Below are 24,138 nucleotides of genomic sequence, written 5' to 3'. Positions count from 1 at the left end.
AAGTAACACTTTTGGCACTAACATATGTTATTTTTAATAATAAAAAACAGTGAAAAATTATTGGGTTGGTAATAAGCAAATCCTGCAGTCATTTGTTAATGCTAACTTTTAATCAATCATTAAAAACAAATTTTAAAGAATCTCCCGAATCAAATGATTTATTTGTGTCAATTTCTTTTGAGCATGTCGATTTCTCGGCATGAACATAAGTTACTGGTATTTACACAAACATCCAAAATAGTTCCCACTAAACACAAGTTGGAAATAATTTTTGATTGAATTGGTTTTAAAATAGAAATCAATGTTTTATTGAGTTAAAAAAGACGAGTGTTGTCTTTTTAACATAGTAAATGTACCAATACTTTATTAATATAACCACTTACCCATCTTCTTCCTCATATAATCTTCTTTGATCAATTTTACGGAAATGCAACACGTCTATGTGTGTCTTATATACTGAGCGTATGTTTCTTTGTCTGGGATTTATTTGCAAGGGTTGTGCCCTGTATATTCCAGTAACAGTGACTCTGTCACCAGGTTGGACGGCATCTACCAAATCGTTGTGAGCAAAGAGAACCACGGTATGCGGAGTTTGACCAGCAGGCATATCGTCTAAAATAAAATACATTAACTTTAGTGGCGTCAATATTAACTTTTACGAAAGTTTATGGATACAAATAAATAATAAGCCCACCATAGAGCTACTTAAGGAACCTTATTAAATAATTTTCAGCACCTGAAATAAAATATTACATACTATTTAGACGCATGTTTTCAGGTAGATAATGAATTCACTATCAAAATTGCTCTAGCTATCTCAGTTTATTTTTTAAAGTTTAATTTTATATAAAAATAAAAACGATTACGATAGACAGGATTTGAATATATGAGAAAAGAGCTCAATCGATTGTTAGTCCATCTCCTTATCCACTCGTATACCCCCCACCTTGATGTAAGATGGTTTATAATATACAAAATTAAACTAGCAATATTACAATAATAATAATAATAGAGCAAATAACCAGTTTAAAATTAGTACTACATTGTAATTACTCGCCTGGAGATTCTTGTAATTTGATCATCTGCTTATCAGTAAACTGTGATCTGTTATGGACAAGAGTAAAGGTGTGATTGGTGTTACAGCTGGAACATAAAGTTGGTTCGGTGATGCGGCCTCGATCAATTTCTACAGTTGATGTAAATTGACAGACAATGCATTTGAAGAAAGCTTCTCTCATTTCTGGCATTATGTTTGATGACCTAATGACCATGCCACTAATTGTAATTAACTGATCAATATCTAAAAACAATAAAAAAATTAAGTTAATATTAAAATTTTATTACTTTAATAATATTTATGTACAAACTACAGGAAAGCGAAATGTGGGAAGACGAAGAATATCCTGGCTTAAGAAAGAAGAAGACGAACTACAAGGCCATAAAACTACTTAGTCACGCCATAAAAATATGGGAGAGAGTCATTGATAGACGGATACGTGAAAAAACCGAAATATCCGATGATCAGTTTGGCTTTATCTTCTTTAAGTGCCATCTCCGCGGCGGAGGTCGGCAATCATCATAGCTATTCAGACTTTTGAGATGGCTGTCCTGAAAAGTTCATTTGATGCACATCCGTAATACTCCCCCAGGTTGCGCAGCCATGACATTCTACGTCTCCCTATGCTTCTCTTTCCTTGGATCTTTCCCTGCATAATCAGTTGGAGCAAGGTGTATTTCTCTCCACGTGTAATATGTCCGAGACATTCAAATGTTCTTGTTTTAATTGTATTTAAAATTTCTATTTCTTTATTCATCCTTCTCAGAACCTCTTTGTTTGTGACGTGTTCTGTCCACGATATTTTCAGAATTCTTCTATACACTCGCAGCTCGAATGATTCCAGTTTTTTCATTGATGTCGCATTCAAGGTCCAAGATTCCATTCCATAAAACAAAGTCGAAAAAACATAGCACCTCGCCAACCTAACTCTTAGTTCCAATTTTAAATCCCTTGTACATAGTACTCTTCTCATTTTGTTGAAATTTGCTGTAACCTTTTCTATTCTGATTTTGATCTCCTGAATGTAATCATTTGTGGAGTTAATCAGTGTTCCCAGATATGCATATTTGTACACTTGTTCGACGTTGGTTCCGTTTATTAGAAGATTCTCGTTATTTCTTTCGAGTTTTCGATATTCTCATAAATTTCGTCTTCTTGACGTTCATTGTTAGATCGTACTCTTTTCCATACTCCGCTATTCTGGTCACCATTCTCTGAAGATCTTCAATATTTTCGGCTAAGATCACAGTGTCGTCCGCATATCTAATGTTGTTAATGGGAACTCCATTTACCTTTATTTCAGCTGTTTCACCCTCAAGAGCTTTTTTCAGGATCTCTTCGGAGTAGGCATTAAAAAGAATTGGCGACAATACGCATCCCTGTCTCACTCCACGTCTAATTTCAATTTCTTCTGACAGCTGTTCGTTAACACGTACGTTTGCTCGCTGTTTATAGTATAAATTTGATATAATCCTGAGATTGTTGTAGTCAATCTTCTTTGATTTCAGGACATTAATTAATTGTTCATGTCGTATTTATCGAATGCTTTATTATAGTCAATAAAACAAGTATCTTGATTGACGTCCAGGCATCTTTGTCCAGGCAGCATCAGTATATTAATTGAAAAAAGAGCTTCACGCGTTCCTAGGCCTTTGCGAAAACCAACTTGTGTATCATTAACGTCAATGTTCCGTTTGTGATATATTCGGTTATGGATGACTTCAGTGGGAACAGATGAAATATGTGACCTAGTCTTGGAAGACGACAAAATCAAAGGCGTGCAATCCTGCAAATATTTGGGGGTCATTTTCAACAAGAAGGGAAATAGCGCAGATGAAATCAGGGAAAGAATAAACAAGGGCAGAGCAGCGACCCGTGCCTTAAACTCTCTTCTCTGGCAAAAAACAATTCGACGAGAAACCAAAAAACACATTTACGGTAGTATAGTTCAAAGTATTACACTTTACGGTTCGGAAGTATGGGACGTCACCTAAGCTAATAAAAACAAACTTATGACGACAGAAATGGATTATCTGAGACGAAGCTGCGGTAGATCGAAACTGGAGAGAGTTAGAAACGAACAAATAAGAAACGAAATGAAAATGGAGAGAAATATCAATGATGACATAGAAAGAAAACAATTAATCTGGTTCGGACATGTTAAAAGAATGCCAGAGTACAGATGGCCTAGGAGAGTACTGGAATGGATCCCTCCTGAAAGAAGAAAGAGAGGACGACCACGGAGAAGTTGGCGCAACGATATTGATGAAGCAATGGCGGCAAGAGACTTAGAAGAGGCAACTGCATATGACAGAAAAAGATGGAAATTGGGGGCGGAGAAGCGGCGACAGCCGTAATAAATCCGTTATTATATATGGATGACTTTTAGTAGTAACTTGAGCACATGAGTTAATGGTACGGTAATCGCTGCATTCTTTTCTTTTTGAGGAGACAAATAAAAATCGACGTTAACCACTCTTTGGGTAATACGCCAGAACTATAAATTTGGTTCAAGAGTGTCACTAAAACATCAATGTGCTTCTCATCTAGAATTTTTAGGATTTCTATAGGAAGCATGTCAGGTCCAGGGATTTTCCCATTCTTCATTGTTTTTAATGCGTGTAATATTTCTTCTTTTGTAATATATGGACCTATTTCTTCTGACGTAAGTTCTATGTGCTTCAGATCTCCTCTTTCATCATCGAACAGTTCGTCGATATATTCTGCCCATCTTTGTACTTTCTCGTCCGTCTGTGTTATGGTAGTCCCGTGTCTATCTAGAAGTGCACCAGTGGGATTTTGTTTTCTTAGTCCTGCCAGTTCTTTAACTTTCTTGTTTAGGTTAAACAGATCATATTTATTTTGAAGGTATTTGGTCTCTTAGCATTTCTCTTCAAAGTATTTTTCTTTTGCTTGCTTTATCATCTTCCTGATCTCGTAGTTTATCTCTCTGTATTTATTGTTGTCTTTGTGTTTAAATTGTCTCCGTTGTTCTATAATATTGAGTACCTCGTCATTCATCCATTCTTCTTCCATCCATTGGCAACAGATGCAATTTTCATTATAAGGCAGTTGATGGAAAAATACAGGAATACGGAAACAAATGATTTTTTCATGTGGGGATATGTTTACAACAGAAGTTTATAACTACGACTGAAGATTACCGAATTTTTGACATCGATAACGCCAACCTTGCTGAAAATATGAAACACTATTTTGTCTTTGTTAGGCAACAGAACAAAGTAGTTTAGTCAAGAAATTTCTAATCCCTAGACTGAAGAACAATAAAATATCCAATCAGAATTTGTTTTTATTACTTATTAGAATTATTTTTTCATTACTTAATGCATTTTGTTTTAGTCAGATCGATTATTAAAAGTTAACACTGAAATAAAAACTTGTGTTATTTAAAGTGACGTAATATATTTTGTTATTTGTTGCACTGTCGTCAATAGGAGTTTTGTGCTACTTATGGCAGGTGCTGCTGTCGCCTTTTGCCATTAACAAACTGGAATTAAATAGGGAATAGAGTTCTTTTCGTATTAGCTCCATACTAAAGTAACTGAATATATAAGTGGCAGCGAAAGTGTTAAACTCTAGAAAAAATACAAGTATTGTACTAGCACGATTAACACTAAACAGTATAGCGGTAACCTTGACAAAACAACGAGTAGGAGTCAAGATTAGCAGTGTTACAAAATGTATGGGTTAAATATTCATTTCTTGAAATAGGGACACTGTATCGGTTAGGTAAAGAAAACAGGAATGTTGCATCTTATTATTGTTTCAATTATTTAAAATTAAAATCATATACCTTCGGGATTTAAAGCTCTCATGTTCTTTGTTTTCTCTGCATTGAAAGGTCTAACTTGAATTTGATGTTCTAAAACAGCAGCTGGATATCTTTCATAAAACATTTCGTTAACGCACATATCAAAGGTTGGTATGACTTCTTGTGGATAACACACTAACTGTCTATATAAGTTAGCATCGAATGTTTCTAAATGGGCGCAGTTAACATTTAAGAATGGCTCGTCTAGTGTATGAATCTAAAAAAAGGTTAAATTAAATAAGAGAAAATAAAAAAACTTTTATGAGTTTAAACATAATATATACTTACTTCTTCTAGTTTTTGAATATACAGAGGTTCATTGAGATTCATGTCATCAGTTCGCTCATCTTCTTCCGCATTGGGATCAATGAAACGCAAAATGAACTGCTTGAATTTTTCCTTGCATTCCGCTACAGATACATTGGTTCCCCAAATGACCAAATGTGGAGCAGTGGAATCGGATTCCTGAGTTTCTGGTATCGCTTCTAACTAAAAATGGTAGTTGTCTTAATTAAATATCTAATATTGGATTTATTTAACACGTTTATCTCCGGCAACGCGTCTGGCGCGTTCATATAAATATTGTCATATGCCAGCAACGCGCCTAGCGCGGTCTTTTACCCTTTTATGTATATTTATTTGCTTTAAGCACGCCATAAAACAGAACAAAAATGAACTGGCAGATAAAATAATATATAATTTATTCCTAAGTAAACTTGGATTTAATGTGGGTTTTGTTATTTGGTCCAAAAAGAAGTAATTCAAAGATGATACAGTGTCCAGATTTTTATGGTCCTAACTAACTTATAAAAGAGTTTATTTCATACCAGTGTAAAACATACAAGGGGTCTAAGAATTTAAAAAGCAACTGCAGTTTTGAAACAATCGTGCCATCCGATCTTGCGTTAGGTGTAATAAAACCATCAGAACAAATTGTGTAAAATATTCCAATTGATTGAGTTCTTTAATAATAGAATGGTCACTATTTATTATCCAAAAAGAGAGATCAGCATAGATGAAACGAAGCATTCAGGAATTATTCAAAAATTGATAGTATATGGTGGAAGAGAAGATCCCATTCTTGCAGGAAGAAAATGCACAAATTGCACAAAATGTAGTACCAAACTTAATGGACAGCCATACGAACGTTGGGCATTCATTATATATGGATAATAATAATAATAATAATAATAGTCTCCCGTTTTATACCGCTTCGCGGCTTTGGGAGTATAGCAGGGTAGTCTGCTATATCTAGGGCCTACGGTATACAAGGAAGGTAACATGGCCAGTGCTACGCTTCAACCGCCTATTATTACCCCTGGTTTTACCCAAGGTACTCATTTTATTCAGGCTGAGTCGACCTGGGGCCTTTAGACATTTTTAAAAATGTCTAGTTGTTCTTTGCCGGCGGTAGGATTCGAACTCCGGACCACCGGCGTGCGAGCCAAGCATCCTACCGCTTGCGCTACGCAGGCCCATAATATATGGATAATTTATATAATAGTGTTGACTTGACTAGACAATTACTTAAAGCCCAAACTTATGTTACAGGTACTTTAAGAAATAACCGAATAGACAATTACCACGATGTGATGACAAAGAAACTAAAAAAACGTGAAGTGGTCAGTGTTTACACTCCTGAAGGAATAGTACATAGTTAGAACTACATCAAGAAGAGGAGTGGTATCTGAGAAACCTAAGTTACTTGCTCGGTATAATAAATATAAATGTGGTCGTAAATGATCAAATGCTGAGCTACTATTCATGCGAACATAAGAGTCTAAGGTGGTACAAAAAGTTAAAAGTGCATATTTTTCAGCTCATCTTGCTGAATGCGTATTTGCTATATAACAGCAGAAATCAAAAGATGGCCCTTTACGATTTTAGGCTTTCGGTCATTGAGAGTATTTTAGGACCAAAGTTCAAGTATCCACCTGTTAAAAAATCGTTGGTCGGATTTACCTCAAAATTATCCAAAAGATGATGATGGAAAAACAAAAAGAAGACTGTGCAAATATTGCTGGGATACGAGGAAACTTAAGTTGTTAATTGTCCACAGTGAATAGGAGAGCCGGGTTTGTGTCTGCAAACGTGCTTTAAACTGTTTCACGAAAAATTAGGTGCTTCAAATTAGTTTCAGTTATTCATTCCAATGTAAAAAGTGTAAGTTTTTTAATTTTTTTTTTATTCTTTGTTATGTATTTTCAACTTTGACAACGTTTTCACAAATTTTATAATTATACATAAAAAATTATACATTTATGTAGTTACTTATTGTTTTAATAGAAAACAAATAAACGTAAACATGATGGTGCATTGTATGGTGCAAATGATGGAATAAATTCGTTATTTCGTAAGCCGGCGAGTTTAAGGAAAAACCCCAAAACAGGTCGATTTTTATTTTTATGTCATACTATAGTGTATTTTTATGTATGAGAGAGTAATAAAACAATAAATTATGTATGCAAATCCCTAAACTGTTGATACGGGTGACTCAATGAAAAACAGATATTTGTCAACAAGTTTACAGAAGTATATAGGAAAACAATTTTAAATTGAGTATGACCACCAGGTATAAAGGTTGGAGCAGAATAGAATACAATAGTTGTGAGGGTTACTAATCCCTAAATAAGGTTGCCAGTGTCGGAGTGATGGAGGTTAACAGGTACTAATGAATTTGCAAGAAATGTAAGATGTTCATTTTATTGGTTATATATAACCAATAAAAGTTTAATAAGCACCTACCTATTTGCAAAATAAAGTTTATTTCTTTAGATAAAATAAAACGTTTTATTTTATCTATTTGCAAAATAAAGTTTAATTCTTTGCCTATTTGCAAAATAAAGTTTAATTCTTTAGATAAAATAAAACGTTTTATTTTATCTGAAATGAGTGCATTCCACGAAGTAAGGGTTTCAACAATCAAACATTTAATTCTTTAATTCCAGGAATCTACGACAGTAATTGACTAGATAATTACCTTCTAAACTTATTCCACAGAAAATGTGATAGTGGGTTTTTCCATTTTGTATATAGGAAGGTCTAAGTGGCGTATTCAAAATTCTTAACAGTTCACTAAAAGTAGGTACTTCAGTTGCAAGGTGCAGTTTATTGTGTATACTAGTGTTATGGAAAATTTGGAAGTGCCGTGTAAACGCCGAAAAATTGGTCCTCTAACAGTTAATGAAAAAACATTAATATTTAATTGTTTTAAATCATTTACAGACAAACGTTTATGTGAAAGTGTTGATGAGACCGTTGAGTTAGTTAGCAGTACACTTGGTGTTGGGAAATCTACGATTTACAGAGTTATTAAAGAAGAGAAATGTGGTAGTTTTCAAATGCCACGTAATGCTCCAGGGAAACCAAAATTTCAAATAGAATATCATTTTAAAGAAGGACTTCGACGGAAAGTGCATGAATTCTTCTTTAGACAAAAATTTCCAACATTGGATAAAGTTCTTGTCTCAGTTCGAGATGATAAGGATTACCCAGAAATGAGTCGAAGTACGTTATCATCAGGAAAGGGACGCAGGCTGATAATAGTACACATTGGCAGTTCAGACGGTTTTGTTGAAGGTGGTTTATTAACTTTTGAATCAACTCGTACCGGTGACTACCATGAAAACATGAACGCTGATGTCTTTCAAGAATGGTTCGAACAAATGATAGATCTTCTTCCTAAGAACTGTGTAATAGTAATGGATAATGCAAGTTATCACTCCAGACTTATCGAAGGACTGCCCACAACCAAGTGGTTAAAAAAAGACTTGCAGAATTGGCTGAGTTCAAAAAATATTACGTACCATCCCGGATCTATAAGAAAGGAACTTTATTCGTTGTGTGCCCTTCATAAAGAAAAATTTAAAAAATACGAAATTGATGAAATAGCCAAAAATCGTGGAATGACAGTACTTAGATCCCCACCATATCATTGTGAATTAAACCCGATTGAACTGGTATGGGCACAGATAAAGAGTGAAGTTTCAAGAAAAAATACCATTTTTAAAATTCATGATGTTAAACAGTTGTTTTTGGAGGCCGTAAATAATGTAAAACCTGAAAACTGGGAAATGGCAGTAAATCACACTATTAAAGAAGAGGAAAAAATGTGGAAGCTGGACAATATTACTGATAAAATGATCGAGCCAGTTATTATAAATCTTGGTTCTGAAAGTTCATCTTCTGAATCTGATTTGGATTTGTAACAAGTAGCTGTAAGTTTTATATTAATATTTTTATTCATCTATTTAACATACCTTAGACGGTTTTAAAAACTCTTTTTCTCTTTTGTAATTTTTAAAAATTAAAAAAAAATGTGAATTTTTTAAAACCCTACTTTTGTTTACATACACATAACACTTTATAACACTGAAATAATTCATTTATTTTTTACAATTATTCAAAGTAATTTTTCAATTAATCTTGAGCACGCCCATGGAGTGGTCGGAGCTACCAGTTAAAATTATGCTAATTACTCTCTCGTTCATAAAAATAAACTATAGTTTATTATTGTGTTTTTATTGCTTAGTTACCAACTACGTAATAGTCTACTTTATGCCTGCGCGGGCATAAAGTGTACTTTATGGCCCGCACGGGCGTAAAGATACAAACAAAAAGATAACTTATTAGAAACATCTTTATTTAACATTTCAAATTGGCAATGTTAATATTCTTATTTACGATTAAAGTCTTCTTTACCATTGAATATTTGAACCACAGGGAACTCGGAGAAAATGTTTCGGCGAGATCGGTAAAGTCTACAAGTAGCACAGTTTGACTAATGTGTTCTACATGGTTTTCTGTTATCCAGTGCTGTAATTTTTCATATTCCTTGTCGTAGGCATCTCTCGACTTATGTGGTAGTAACTTTTGCGTTGTTTTTTTCCGCAACATAACACGGACGATATAATGTCTACTAGTAAATATATGTTCAAAATAAAATCGAATTTTCGGATTTATTAGAACATATTTATTTGTAGATGCAATAACGAACTAATATGACATAAAAATTTGTATGTACCGCAGATATTAATAGATGTATATGCCCTCTGGCGACTTACAGTAACATCGTCGCCCTCTGGGCATAAACATCTATTTAATACCTTTGGTACAATAATTATTAAATTATGAGTTTTTGGCATATATATATATATATATATATATATATATATATATATATATATATATATATATATATATATAAAATAAAGTTTTATTTTGAGGTTGCAGTCATTAATAGGGCAGGAAAGTAAAACTCTTTGTTCTTTATTCAAGCTTTCGCAAAATTTATTTGCTTCTTTAGGATATGCTAAAATATGGTATCAGTAAATATTTTATATAAATAAAGAATTTTTCTGACATAAATCAAACATCAACATAATCAATGTCACAATGAATTTTTACAAAATTAAATTAAATTAGAAAATTGTACTTACATAACTGTATAATTTTAATAAGTTAAGTTTTAATGTTTTGCAAATTTGAAAATTTAATGGATGTTGGATGTTGTAAGTTTTTATACTAGTTTTATACAATGCTATTTAGTTCTAATTTCGTTGTATTTACTGATACCATATTTTAGCATATCCTGAAGAAGCAAATAAATTTTGCGAAAGCTTGATTAACGAACAAAGAGTTTTACTTTCCTGCCCTATTAATGACTGCAACCTCAAAATAAAACTTTATTTTACATAACGTGTCAGTCAATAATACCCAACTACTTTATATATATATATATATATATATATATATATATATATATATATATATATATATATATATATATATATATATATATATATATATATATATCATACTAGTGACGTTATTCATCTGGGTGTGATGATGTAATCGATGATTTTTTAAAATAAGAATAGGGGTCGTATGCTAGCTCATTTGAAAGGTTGTTTAATTCTCTCTTCAGTAATATAAACATTAAAATAATTATTTGTACAGGATGTAAAAAATAATTTTTTTAAAATTAAATTAATTGACACAAAAAGAAGAATGTATATAATGTATTTAATTCAAAATACACTTTACTGTTGTCAGAAAACAGAAAAAAATTTTATTTGACAAATAAACATTGCTTTTCGCTTAAATTCAATGTTCAAGCTGCCACCCACCTGCCCCTTGGAGTTTGAACATTTAATTTTAGCAAAAAGCAATTTGCGAAGTAATTGTTATATTGCGAACTCATAAAGTACAGTAATTCTATAAATAGTTTATAAATTTTCAACAAATAAAAAAATTTTTTTATTTGAAACCAATTTATTCTTTAGTTTATAATAAGCAGGTTCCCGTGGTAAACTTTTTACTGTAATATTGCAGCACCGTATCCTTTCGATTAAAACAAGATTCAGCTTGTGCGTAAGAAATAAACAATGTGTTTCGAACGTTAAAGTTCAGACGCTCGTTAAGTCTATGTATTCCGAAACGCAATTGTATATTAATTTGTTTATGGATATATTAAACTGACTTTACGCATTGCGCATCGAATTGCGCATTTTTAAACCACTTGATTTAAGCTTTCATCTCATACTTTTTGTTTTTTTTTTAACTTTATGCCCAAACCATTATAAAATGGCCTCGAAAAACGCTAAAATTGGCTTTTTAATCGTTTATTTGCATTTTGCGTTTAAAGTAAGTATTTAAAACAAGTTATTTAAAAACACAAGAATAACTTTCGTCTTAAAATAACTCAGTTTAAAAAAAAAGTATTTAAATAATACATATTCGTGATGTACGCAAAAAGTACTTACAAATTAAAATAAAAAACGTCGAAATCCATAAACAAGAACCAGATATACAGTTAACAGCATGGTACAATGAATACACAAGGTATGATATTGCGCATGACATTTGACAGCTGGCCCAGGAGTGTGACGTAGTTAAGATCGCCTGAACCACCTCGAACCCATTATTACAGCTTAACGTACACATTAATTTTGAAATTATGGTTAACAGTGATCTAATTTTTTTTTAAATGTTTTGTTTTGGTTATAATTGAATAAAAAATATATTTTCAGTAGCGTAAAACCTTTACTTCTCTTAGAGATTCAGGCAAAATATTTATTTTTGTTTTCATACATATACTAATAATATAAGTACTCTTTTTGTATGCAAATCCCTTGAAATTTAAAAAATTTCTGCAGAGGAAATACTGTGAATAGGTAAATAGTAGTAGATTTGCTTATTCTGATTCACTGTCACTCACTTCCAAGCAGTTTTACTAAAATAAAAACAAAATAGAGTACAATAGAGAAAAATCTGTTTTAGAATTCAATATGGTATTTTAGATCAGTTATAATGAAATTTAGTAAAATAAAAAATATACACATTACTATAACCTACCGATTATTATATGCAAAATTTACGTATCAAACAATATAATAATATGAAAATAAGAAACAAATTAGTTCAAACGCAAAACACAATAAATATCGACTTCAGACGACTTTACACCGGCAAGACAGAAAGCTTGTATAAAAACAAAAGTTCAACAATAATATAGGTTATCAATGTTGACTATTGCAAATTGCAAGTTATGAGATAATAAATATATTTTAAAGTATCTCAATACTGACTGAGTCATCTATTTTATAATAGAAAAATAATTTAGATATATGCTTACATATGTGTGTTTATACAAATGGTGTTTAGTTACTATTTATTTATACTGTATAGTTTTTTTTTGTAAAACTGAAAGTTTTTATTTGCCATTGTATATCTGGTTTTGTACCTTTTTCAAAGTACGCTGTGCAATTGCTTGTTGCAATAGTGACAATGAAGATAAAATCTTTAGGTTTCATACATTTCCTAAAGATAGCGTGGCCAGAAAACTGTGGATTATATCTTGTTGTAGATAGGATAATTTTAATTGTAATACTGCAAGAATTTGTTATACACATTTTAAAACTGAAGATTACCAAAGAAATCTACAACAGGAACTTTTAAATTACGTTTCTAAAAAAGGTCTAAAACTCAAACCTGAGGCAGTACCTAGCCTTTATTTGCCTAAATCAACATCGGCTACCCTTTTAACCAACCAAAAGAAACGCGTACAAGGAGGCGAACACAGAGAGTCCAAAAAGTATGTTGAGCAGCTTCTTACTACTTCTAGGTCAACGACGTAAGTCTAAATCTTTATTTTTATTAATTATTAGTCATGAAACCTTAAATGGTTTTTTCATATCGATTTGTTAAGTAAGAAACTAGCCTCAGCCTGCTATGCAATTTGCAATAAGAACTGTTTCGGAGGAAATCAATTTAGCATCTTCCAAAATAACATATTTTTCTTTGTTAAATCATGTTATCATTATTAAAATATACAATGTTATCATTATTATAAACAATACCAAGATAATTTTATGTGTGAATATTACAAAAATGTCATTTTAAATGTTGTGCAATATTGTGTGCCCTCACTACACTCATATTCGATGGCCAGCTAGCGCATTCGATATAAATAAAGTTGACTTTGTCATTATTTATTTTGATTTTGTGTTTAGTTCAGTAGGTATATATACGTACAAATTGTGTGTACCTCCATTACCACTTTTCTGTATCTTTTTAAACATCTGAAATATCGAACTCTGGAGTATAAGTTAATTAACCTGTACCTACGTGTAATAAAAGATAATTAAAACTTGTCTTATAAAGGATATCGATGTTTTATAAAGGATAAATATTATAATAACATAATTTTATCATCTCTTTATAATTACTATAATTAAATTAGCCAAATTATATAAAAAAAACTTAAAATTAAAAGTCTTTCCTATACAACTACATTCAAATGTTGCGGGAATAAGCGATCTTGACTACGTCATGCGCGAAAGCGAACCGATTTTGGAACATTATGTATCATACCTTGTGTATTCATTGCACCATGAGTTAACACCGCCTTTCTCCTACATCGCTCCCGCGAGTTTTAAAGTCAGCGATTTTGTGGACCACATTTCGAAGCTTTGTGGACGATTCCGTTGAAAGGTAATCTCTTTTAAATTTGTCACATTAAAACTTTAAAATATGTTCTTTCAAATGATGCTAATAAGATATGTTAATTATTATAGACAAGGCTGTCAATAAAAAAAAGACTAACTTCGTCCCAAATTGTCCTAAAACAACTTTTTTTATAATTTATAAAAAGTACAGGCTTTTCAAATTTGAAAAAATAATTTTCGTGTAGGCAACAGTTAAAAAGTTTTTCTAATTGTTTATAAGCAAAAAAATCGACATGTTTTTGCGAAACAATTTTGCAATATTTAAAATCGTTTTTCTTCATTTTTTTATATTATTGATAGAATAAATCTTCTTCTTTCGTAAGTTATTTGTATAATTACTGTAACTTAATACCCTACATCATTTTTTGACTTGTTGCATTGTTGCAAAAAAAATTTTTTTTCGATAAACAAATTCAATAACTTTTAAACTATTTGGCCGATAGTTTTGAAATTTTAATCATACTTTAATCACAACAAGAACCAACATTATGTGTAATATGAAAGTTCTAAATTCATTTAAAAAAAAAGTTATTAACATTTATAAAAAAAAACCAAAATTTCCGACTTATTTTGCAATTTTCTGAGCAACAAATAAGGATAAAAACATTAAAAAACGCCATTTTAAAGATATTTTATAAGTTTATTACTCTTAAACTTGTTTCAAATGCTTCACATCTTGCTGATAGACGAAAATAGCGAAAATTGACAGTTTTTTTATATTAATTTGTTAATAACTAATTAAGTCCAAAAAATCATCTGCAGGAAACACATAGGTTTTTGTTACAGAAGTCCATACTACTCAAAACAACTATTGTTTGCCTGGCCGGTTCAGTGTCACAAAAAAAATCTTATTTCCCTGGTCTATTGCTTCGTACTCAAAATTTATAATCGTTTATCTTTCTGAACATGTTTAATGATATGTCATGAATGACATTTTATATCAATAAGAAGAAAATTCCGTCAAAATATATTTTTTTAGTCGATGCCTATACATATTTTTAAAAGAAATAAGGATTAATATTAATTTATAAATGAAATTACAATGGATACAGTTAGAGAACACAAAGAACAAATAATAAGCGAATACGTAATTCCTTTTTTTATAATTTTGACCAGCTTTTTATGTTCGTGCTATATCTTCAATACGTGTAGAAAAATAAGAGTTATAAAGCCTGAAGGTAATAAATTTAAAATAACTATTTTGCAATTACAATTTATTATACAAATGCATGTAGAGTCTATGTAACATTTATAAGTTTTGGGACAGTTTTAATCTAGAACTTATTTATTAGAAAACTTAAATACCGAATTTACACGATCTTTATGGAGAATTTTAGCTAATATTTCTGTAAATAACACTTAATTGTCAGAAATAGTTATAGATCTTTACTTTACTTGGATACTTTTTTTAGAATGGCAATGTATTGCGAACGAGGCTGGCTTTTGCTGTGGATGTGTCAATTTTTGGGACCCTAAAAAAGTTGCAAACCAGACAAAGAGAAGAGAAGAAAAGAAAATACACAGAATGAAGAAACGAAACCACTTAAAAAAGGAACTTCAATATATAGAAAACCTCAACAGAGAGAAAGAATTCAGAACATTCTATAAGAAAGTTAACATCAACAGAAAAGAATTTAAGGCAAACACAAATCAATGTAGAAGTTTAAATGGCGATCTCTTAACAACAAGAACAGACGTACTAAACCGATGGACGGAATATTTTAACCAGATACTTAATATAGAGGAAGAAGAAAACCCGGAAGACGAAAGCTGCGAGGTAAGCGGAGCAGACGAGAGGGAGGAGGATCCACCAACGATCCTGGAAGTTAAAGACGCTGTAAACAAACTAGCCAGAAACAAATCACCCGGAATAGATAATCTCCCAGCGGAATTATATAAAGAAGGTGGCCACGATATCATAATAGCCCTACAGCAGCTTATAAAAGAAATATGGATACAGAAGTCCCTTCCCAATGATTGGAATATTGGAATACTTTGCACCATACACAAAAAGGGTGATATCTTTGAATGCTCTAACTATCGAGGAATTACGCTCCTAAATGCAGCGTATAAAATATTCTCCAATATACTATGCCATCGTATGGCACCATATGCAGAGCGAATAATAGGACAATACCAGGCTGGTTTCAGAGGTGGTAAATCAACAATTCATCAGATTTCAACCCTAAGACAAATTCTAGAGAAAACACTGGAATACGGTGTAGACACGCACCACATATTTATAGACTACAAGGCAGCCTACGACTCTGTAAATAGAAGAGAATTGTTTAGAGCAATGATAGACCTAGGAGTACCAAATCAGTTGGTAAGTTTAACCAAACTAACCCTTGAAAAAGTTGAATGCAAAGTACGAATCCAGGGGGAACTCTCTGAACCTTTTAAAACAAATAACGGGCTACGTCAGGGAGACCCACTCTCCTGTATACTATTCAATCTAGCTCTGGAAAAAGTAATACGTACGTCACAAATCACAACTACCGGTTCAATATATAACAAATCTGTGCAAATCTTAGCATATGCTGATGATATCAATATTGTTGGGAGAACGGAAAACGCAGCACGAGAGGCGTACGTAGCATTAAAGGAAGCGGCTACAAAAATGGGTTTAATAATAAACACCAACAAAACAAAATACATGAAAATAGGTACGCAACCACAAACACTACGGCCACTTGTTATAGAAAATGACGTCATCGAAGCAGTTAACGAATTTGTATACCTGGGAACGCTCGTCAATACTGAAAATGACACTACCGCAGAGATAAACCGCAGAATTTGCACGGCTAATAGATGCTATTTTGGGCTTAATCTCCTTTTTAAATCTACAGTTATATCAAGAAATACAAAAGTAAAACTCTACAAAACAATAATACGCCCAGTCCTAACATATGGTTCAGAAACCTAGACTTTAACAAAAAGCAATGAAAACATGTTAGGATGTTTCGAAAGAAAAATACTAAGGCGCATCTATGGAGCGGTAAATGAAAATGGTGTCTGGAGAAGACGATACAACTTCGAACTCTATAGGATATACCAGGAACCAGATATCGTAAAACACATAAAGATAGGACGTCTGAGGTGGGTAGGCCATGTTATGCGGATGGAGCAAACCGACCCAGCTAGAAAAACGCTCCTTGATAGACCTATTGGTCAAAGAAGAAGAGGAAGACCCAGAACAAGATTCCTAGATAACATCGATGAAGACATGAGAAATATGGAAATACGTGCTTGGCGGAGGAAGGCGATGGATAGGGACGACTGGAGAAAAATTCTTGGGGAGGCTAGGACCCACACAGGGTTGTAAAGCCAAAATGATGATGATGAAAAAAGTTGCAAAACAGTTTACCATTCCTACTCACGGACTTCCCTTTAAAACACCACTCGTAGGGGGAAAACGGAAAACATTTATTTCCCAAGAATCTGTAAACCGTAGAAAAAAAATGTTTCAAACAAGAAATGTAGCTGAGATAATTTTGAACAAAAATGTTTATTAGCACTTTTTGTGTAGAATGAACCGTTCTCTCAGAAACAACGCTTGAAGCGACAGGCGACTCTGAATCTTAGTTAAAAAAAATTGTTTCAACTCGACGGTAAAAATTCGATATCTTTTGATCAGAGTGCCCTATCGACAAAAATAAACTTAAAATGAGTTTTAAAGGTGAAGATTGCAGCTTTTGTTTTGCATTTTGCCGCAAATTAAGTCAGTTTCTATAAAGCTGTTAAAGTGGCGCGATTTTTCCTTTTTTAACGATTCTCATGAGATCAATCAAATTTGATACTTCCATTGACCGCACGCTGTGGAATATTTGGAAACATTGTTTAGCGTAGACAATACACAGTTATTACACGAATCGATTATGAAAAATATGGTGAATATTTCTCTAAGAATATACTAACTTTTTAAAAGTATAATAGAAACAAAAAGTATAATAAAAAAGCATCACAGTATACCAAATTTTCCTGCTGGCGAAATACAAGCAGAAATATGAGAAATCTACAGTGATCGTATTCATCGACTTTAAACAAGCTTTTGACAGAGTAAAACAGAAAGAACTGTGAATATTTATATGGGAATAATTTATAATGAAATGAATAAAACACTTCGAAATGGAAACATAAAAAAATGTTATAATAAACAAATATCAGAACCAGGACTCAGTGACGCTCTAGTACGTTCACCCTTAACCCTAGTTGGATACATATTCTTCTTTCTGTGACTCTCCTATTGGAGATCCGATATCACCTATTTGAACTTGGTTTACAGCTGTTCTGGACAGTTCGCTTGTGGTGCAAACAAACCACTCTCTTAAATTTCTCATCAAAGACATTCTTCTACTGGCCGCAATCCTTCATACTTCAATCTTTCCATGCATTATATTTTGTAGGAATGTGAGTAGATAGCCAACGTTACTTTGAGCACATCCCCTAAATCGCAACCTCTAAATCATCAATACGTATACTTCATCTAATTTACTTACCGTTGCACGTCATCCGCGTCATAGCCCGTGAGGTCACATGATACAAACGCGAAATATTTAGGCGGTAGGTGTGTTCTTTTTTAGAATCACTTTGCCGAGTACACTGGCATTACAGCCACTAGACATATTTTATTATATACGCGTAGAAATAATATTTAAAGATTTCTATTAATGTTAACTTAAAGAAATACACAATAATATGTTTCACTTAATTTGTATAAATGCATTATAAAGCGTTTTTATGAAGAAATTTTGTTCGGAACACACTGTAACTGTAATCGATCGAAGGTGATATTTTGGCATAAATTGGTAACACTTATTTGACAGTTGCGGTGATGACTAATGTTAATAAGTAATAAAAAAGGTGTTGTTTTTGTTAAGTATTTCATTTTATATCTTTATACGACGCATACAAGCGGCTCAAATTGTTTTTAACAAGATTATTTTTTAACTCTTGTTTTGTTTCTATTTCTTTACATTAAATATTAAGTTGTTTTGTTGTATAATCCACTTTTGCAATGATTATGTGACTTATTTGATTTAAAATGGATTTAGGATTTTCTTATACTTTGATAACTATGTCAACTTCGATCTCTGTCAATGATAATGACGTGCAACGGTAAGTAAATTAGATAGACTGTAGCAACGTTGTTTCATCCGTGCATTATATCTTCGTTGTTATTGATCCGATCGTGATTTAAGAGGGTTCGTTGAAGAGGAGAGGGGATGACGAATATGGTTTTCATAGATAAACAAATATAACGGCATTGCTAAAGAGGTACTATATTGTACCTCTACTGTTATTGGTCCGATCGTGATATCTAAGAGACGTCATATAAAAGGGATTAGACATATATGAATTTTTAATAGAAAAAATAAACACGGTGGCATTATCAAAAGGACATTGCATCATATATCTGCTGTTATTGATCCGATTTTAATATTAAAGGTGTCATGCAACCACGTATGTCGTTGTGGGAACGTCCACTGATGGATATGTGTCTGTTGTGCTACGTTCACCGTTAGACATGGACCTCCAGCAGCATGATTTTGAAAAGGCAAGAGGCAATGTATGTATCATTTGGTATGTGAAACACATGACAATTCTCATCCTGCATGCTGCTGCTCGGAGATGGGATGATAGGATGCCAAAGCGGCCTTAAAAATTTTCTTAACACTGACATCACAGCGTAATTCGTCATCCAAAATCCTTTAATTTGAGGGGTCGCGTGATAAGATTCCGCCAATTCATGGCGATAATATATGATAGGATTCCAAAGAGGCCTTATACATAACATAATTCAATTTTAAGTGCTTATTTATTGTTATTGACGGTAAAACAAAACCATTGGCATAGAAAAATCTCTCATCGCATTTTGATCTCTGGAAATTCCTAATTCGGTCAATTTTGATTGAAGTGCTAAATACAGTATACCATTTAAAACGTTTTTGCATGTAAATTACGAAAATCACCAACCAAATACTATATGATAATTATTTATGTCTAAAAACAACAAAACAAACTTTTCACGCGTCAAAATCGGACCAAAAACAACAAATTTGCGATATAGTGCCCCTTTGGCACTGCCGCTATGTTTATATTTTCTATTAAAAGTTCATCTACGTCTATTCCTCTTTCATTTGACGTCTCTTGCGTCACGATCGAACAAATAAAAATGAAGATTCGATATAGTTCCCCCTTGTCATATGTCACCATGTTTATTTTTTCTATTAAAAATTCATCTAAGTCCAATACCCTTTCATGTGACGTCTCTTACGTCATGATTGGGCCAATAACAGCAAAGATATGATATAGTGCCTCTTTAGCAATGCTGCCATATTTGTTTAACAATTATTGTTTGTATAACAAGCCAACTGAGTTAGCTTGTTGTACCCGGTGGGCAAATTAGTCCCCCTTTTCGAGTAGGGAAAAAGTATGTTCTCTTTAGGTGAAATCTCAACATCAACCTTGTGTCATCGCTTTAATAAATATTTAATAAATATTTAATAAATATAACAATGATTATTATCTAATTTAAAGGTTTTTAAACCTATTTTAGTAACTAGTTTCGACTACTTTTTAAAATGTTTCACAGATGATGGTCCGACTGGACCAAAAATGTTTTGGAATAATTGTACCTAATCCTTTTGGATAAATTTTAATTACTTTTTAATAAAATAATTACAGTTATTAACATTATACACCAGAAGTTTTTACTTCAAATTATGGTGAACAGTCAACTACTGAGATTTCTCCTTTTTTACTTTGTAAAAAATGAAAATTGTTTATGTACCAAGAAACATAAACATTCTTCGTGAATACCTACATGAAGTATATTGACAATCAATGTGATATTTGAGAAGGATATTGAGCTCCAAATACAAGTGCTTCAAGTATACAAATTCATTAACTGCTTCCATATAATAATTCTTATATATCAAGTGGCCATAGGATTCGTAATTGCGTTTGTTATTAAATCTATTTTTGATACTGCTTCTTATAATACTATATATGCCCCTACACCATGTTTTCTATTCTCAAGACAATCTCAATGAATCAATTTTTAGGCCTGGGTCCAAGGCCTCTGAGACGTATTGTGTTTGTGATTAAAATCTTATACCAAAACATCCCTTGGAGAATACTAGAGAATACAATTCAGTACTAACCAAATATTTAACACAGTTATATTATTTATGATATAACAACAAACTAACTGTGATTGTAATTTCATAACTCTGTTTTAGATACGATTATATACAATAAAGACTGTCCAATTTGCTTTAATCTATTGACAATGCCGATTAGGTCAAAATGTGGTCATGCATACTGCCTAGATTGCCTTTACACTTTTCGAAATAAAAATAGTTGGAATTATAGCTGTCCTTACTGTAGAGCACCTTTAAAAAAATTACAGCTTATTGAGGTTTGTAAGAAAAAAGTATTTTCTAAATGGTTTTCATAAAATTTAAGATTTAGTTTTATGTGCACATATATATTTGCTTGTTCTTTGGATTCCTTTTCCTACCGAGTATTGCATTTCTAAAGAGTGGTTTGTAGAGTGGGAGTGGGATTGCATTCCTAACTCCCTGTATGGTTAGGAATGTTAAAGAATTTTGTACTAGAATGGTTAGATGTATGAACATGGATGGAGAATATGTGAAACAGAATAAATTAGTTTGTTATTAATTTAAATGTATAGTGTCACTGTAACAAACTGATAAGCAATTTAAAATTTATCTGTGTATAATCGAAATTTATTTAAAATTTTAAAAATATTTTTTTCTGGCAATTTGGCTGTCTTTGTAGCAAACATTATTAAACATGATGCAGCTAAAGTTGAAACAGTCTTCCGTGAATTAAAGATGCTTCTCAAATGCATTTTCAGATTCTAATGAATTACAAAATTATTAACAATACAAAAATCAGGTATTAAAAATAATTTATTTTTAGAATGAAGATAATAAATATTCAGATTCAACAAAGAAAATGGTGAAAACAAAATTAAAACTAATATCTGAAAACACAGTATAATGACTTAATTAAATATAGGAAGATACTCTGTATTATGTATAATTTTTATTATAGTGCAGAGAATGAAATAGATATTAACCTATAAATTAGTAGTTATTTAACTATGAATCATAAAAAACTATATTATGAAATATATGGCATGCTGTGTGAGAAACTAATGATTAAATTTTTACAAACAAGTTTACCCCAGATAATATTTTTTGTTGAAACACATACATTAGAAACTAAAATAAACAAATTAACAGTGTAAAGCCTACGCCACATCATAAGAATTTTCCCCATGCTTTAAAAATGTGATATGTACCCCAAAGTCAAGAACACGACTAAGTGATATTTTTCAATTGAGTCTGTCCAAAAATAGTAGGTACATTATAAATAATACATGTTAATTTTTAAATGCTTTGATACTTACAGCCGCATCTCCTCCTACATTGACTTGTCTAATTCTCTTATCAGAACGAACATCAGGTCTCATACGAATTGGGGTGCCTCTAATACCTGATCTTGGTGTCCTAATTGATCCCAAAGAACTTGGAGTTCCGTAGTTGAGTGGGGAGCTTAGATCTATTTCACTCATTGCCAACCCTATTTAAATGTAATATTAGTTTTATCAAAATACTTTAAATTTAACCCAAAGTAAGATTATTGAATATTTGTTAAATTGAATTTAATATTGCTACAACTTGTTTTTTCAAATAATTTACGAAGAACATTTTATCAATTTCAAATTTATGTAAATGAATATGTGTAATATTACGAAAAGGATTGTAAGGGCTTCAATACCCTCATGCAATTATATATTTGACTTACTAATATAATCACTTTATGAGGAGTATTAAGTATTTTTATAGCATTCATGGAATTTTAGATTTTTGTATTGACTGTATAAAAATCTGTTTTTGTTTTAGTCATACTTCGAATATCTGGTCAAAAGCTAGTAGCTAAAGTATTGTGTAGTATCTTACAAAACTATATAATATATAGACTAGAAATTGTATGTGATATGGATAGGTACTAACTAGTGAAGAATTTAAATAGTACTTAAGTATACCAGGTTAAAACAAACAGAAGTACTGTACCTGTACCAGGACTTGTGGGCGCTAAACTATGTGCAGGAGATGAAGGAATCTCGCTTTGAGCATCAATGTCATTTCTAGGGGCTCCAAAACGCATTGGGGTATCGACCGTTGAAATACTTTTAGCTGGAGTATTACGTCCCCTTCTTGGTGTTCTAACTGATGATGTAGTGCTTTTAGCAGGAGAAGGATCCTCCCTTCTTGGCGTAGCGTTGCCTCTACGTGATGGTGTCCGAGATCCATCGGTGGTTGGTAATTCTTCCCTTCTAGGTGTAGCGTTGCCTCTACGGGATGGAGTATTAGATTCTTCGTTTCTTGTTGGAGTTTGAGATCCCGGGTTTCTAGCTGAACGTCTAGGTGTTCTTGAGCCATCTTGGGAAGGTGCAGGAGAAGGCATTCTGAATAACTATTCTTCTACAAAATATTCAATGCACGCGCTTATTAGTCTAAAAATTAAATCACAAAGTTCAATTACACAAAGTTTATTACCTTAACTTCTTAACAAAAAGGTCAACGAAATGTGAAAAGAGGTGATACAAATACAAATAAAATTCTATATTATGATAAGGATTTTTATAGAAATAAAGAAAGAAAACTAAAAGCGCGGGAAAGAGTGCTGTCAACTTTGTCAATTGACAAAATTCATACGTGTTCTGTGGACTCTGATGCGAAGCTAGCAATAATTGGGTGAACATTGGAGCACACGTCTATACTGTGATTGGAGTTTCATAGCTTGAAGAAAATATTTGAAGCCGATTTTTTAACTTTTAGTGCGTGTGTTGTCAACTAGTTGAAAGAAATAAGGGGGCAAACATGTAAAAAATGTTTGAAATACATATTCCTCATGGTATTCCACATGCAATTTTGTGAGAGTGTTTTAAAAGTTTAAAGTGAGTTAATCTTTTATTAAAAAAATAATAATTTTTACTTATACGATTTTATTCTTAAATAATAATTAGACAGTTTTTGTGGTGTATATTGGTTAATCTTTAGGTTTGTGGTTTAGAATCATATTTCCAAAAGGATATTTAAAAAAATTGAGATGGCAGTACAAAGAAACAGTTTCAGAATAAATTTATTTCAAAGTCTTATCAGCTACCTACGCCTATGGGAATCTTTGAAAACGTTACAAAC

General features: G+C 32.1%; 1 protein-coding gene and 1 long non-coding RNA gene across 3 annotated transcripts in view; one reads left to right on the top strand and one right to left on the bottom strand.

The window, feature by feature from the left end:
• The window catches only part of dpa (disc proliferation abnormal), a 36,966-nt gene extending 13,338 nt beyond the window's left edge, over positions 1-23,628 (bottom strand). Inside the window, exons 1-7 of one of the 2 annotated variants that reach the window (XM_072532987.1) lie at positions 23,494-23,628; positions 23,008-23,418; positions 22,341-22,513; positions 5,178-5,378; positions 4,872-5,106; positions 1,058-1,300; positions 384-612 (exon numbers count right to left, since the gene is read on the bottom strand). In XM_072532987.1, the coding sequence (XP_072389088.1) occupies positions 384-612; positions 1,058-1,300; positions 4,872-5,106; positions 5,178-5,378; positions 22,341-22,513; positions 23,008-23,401 (1,475 nt within the window). In that variant the 5' untranslated portion in view covers positions 23,402-23,418; positions 23,494-23,628. The remainder of the gene's footprint in view (positions 1-383; positions 613-1,057; positions 1,301-4,871; positions 5,107-5,177; positions 5,379-22,340; positions 22,514-23,007; positions 23,419-23,493) is intronic. The other variant, XM_072532986.1, reaches the window with a different exon arrangement.
• LOC140441968 (uncharacterized) lies at positions 14,850-22,314 on the top strand. The gene is made up of 3 exons (XR_011951054.1): positions 14,850-15,075; positions 21,142-21,320; positions 21,848-22,314. It is a non-coding gene; the product is annotated as an uncharacterized lncRNA (long non-coding RNA).
• Positions 23,629-24,138: the final 510 nt, after the last annotated feature.

This window comes from Diabrotica undecimpunctata, chromosome 5 (genome assembly GCF_040954645.1).
Source record: "Diabrotica undecimpunctata isolate CICGRU chromosome 5, icDiaUnde3, whole genome shotgun sequence".
Taxonomy (NCBI): Eukaryota; Metazoa; Arthropoda; class Insecta; order Coleoptera; family Chrysomelidae; genus Diabrotica; species Diabrotica undecimpunctata.
The sequence above is the reverse complement of the archived record's forward strand: the minus strand, read 5'-3'. Positions and strand labels throughout refer to the sequence as shown.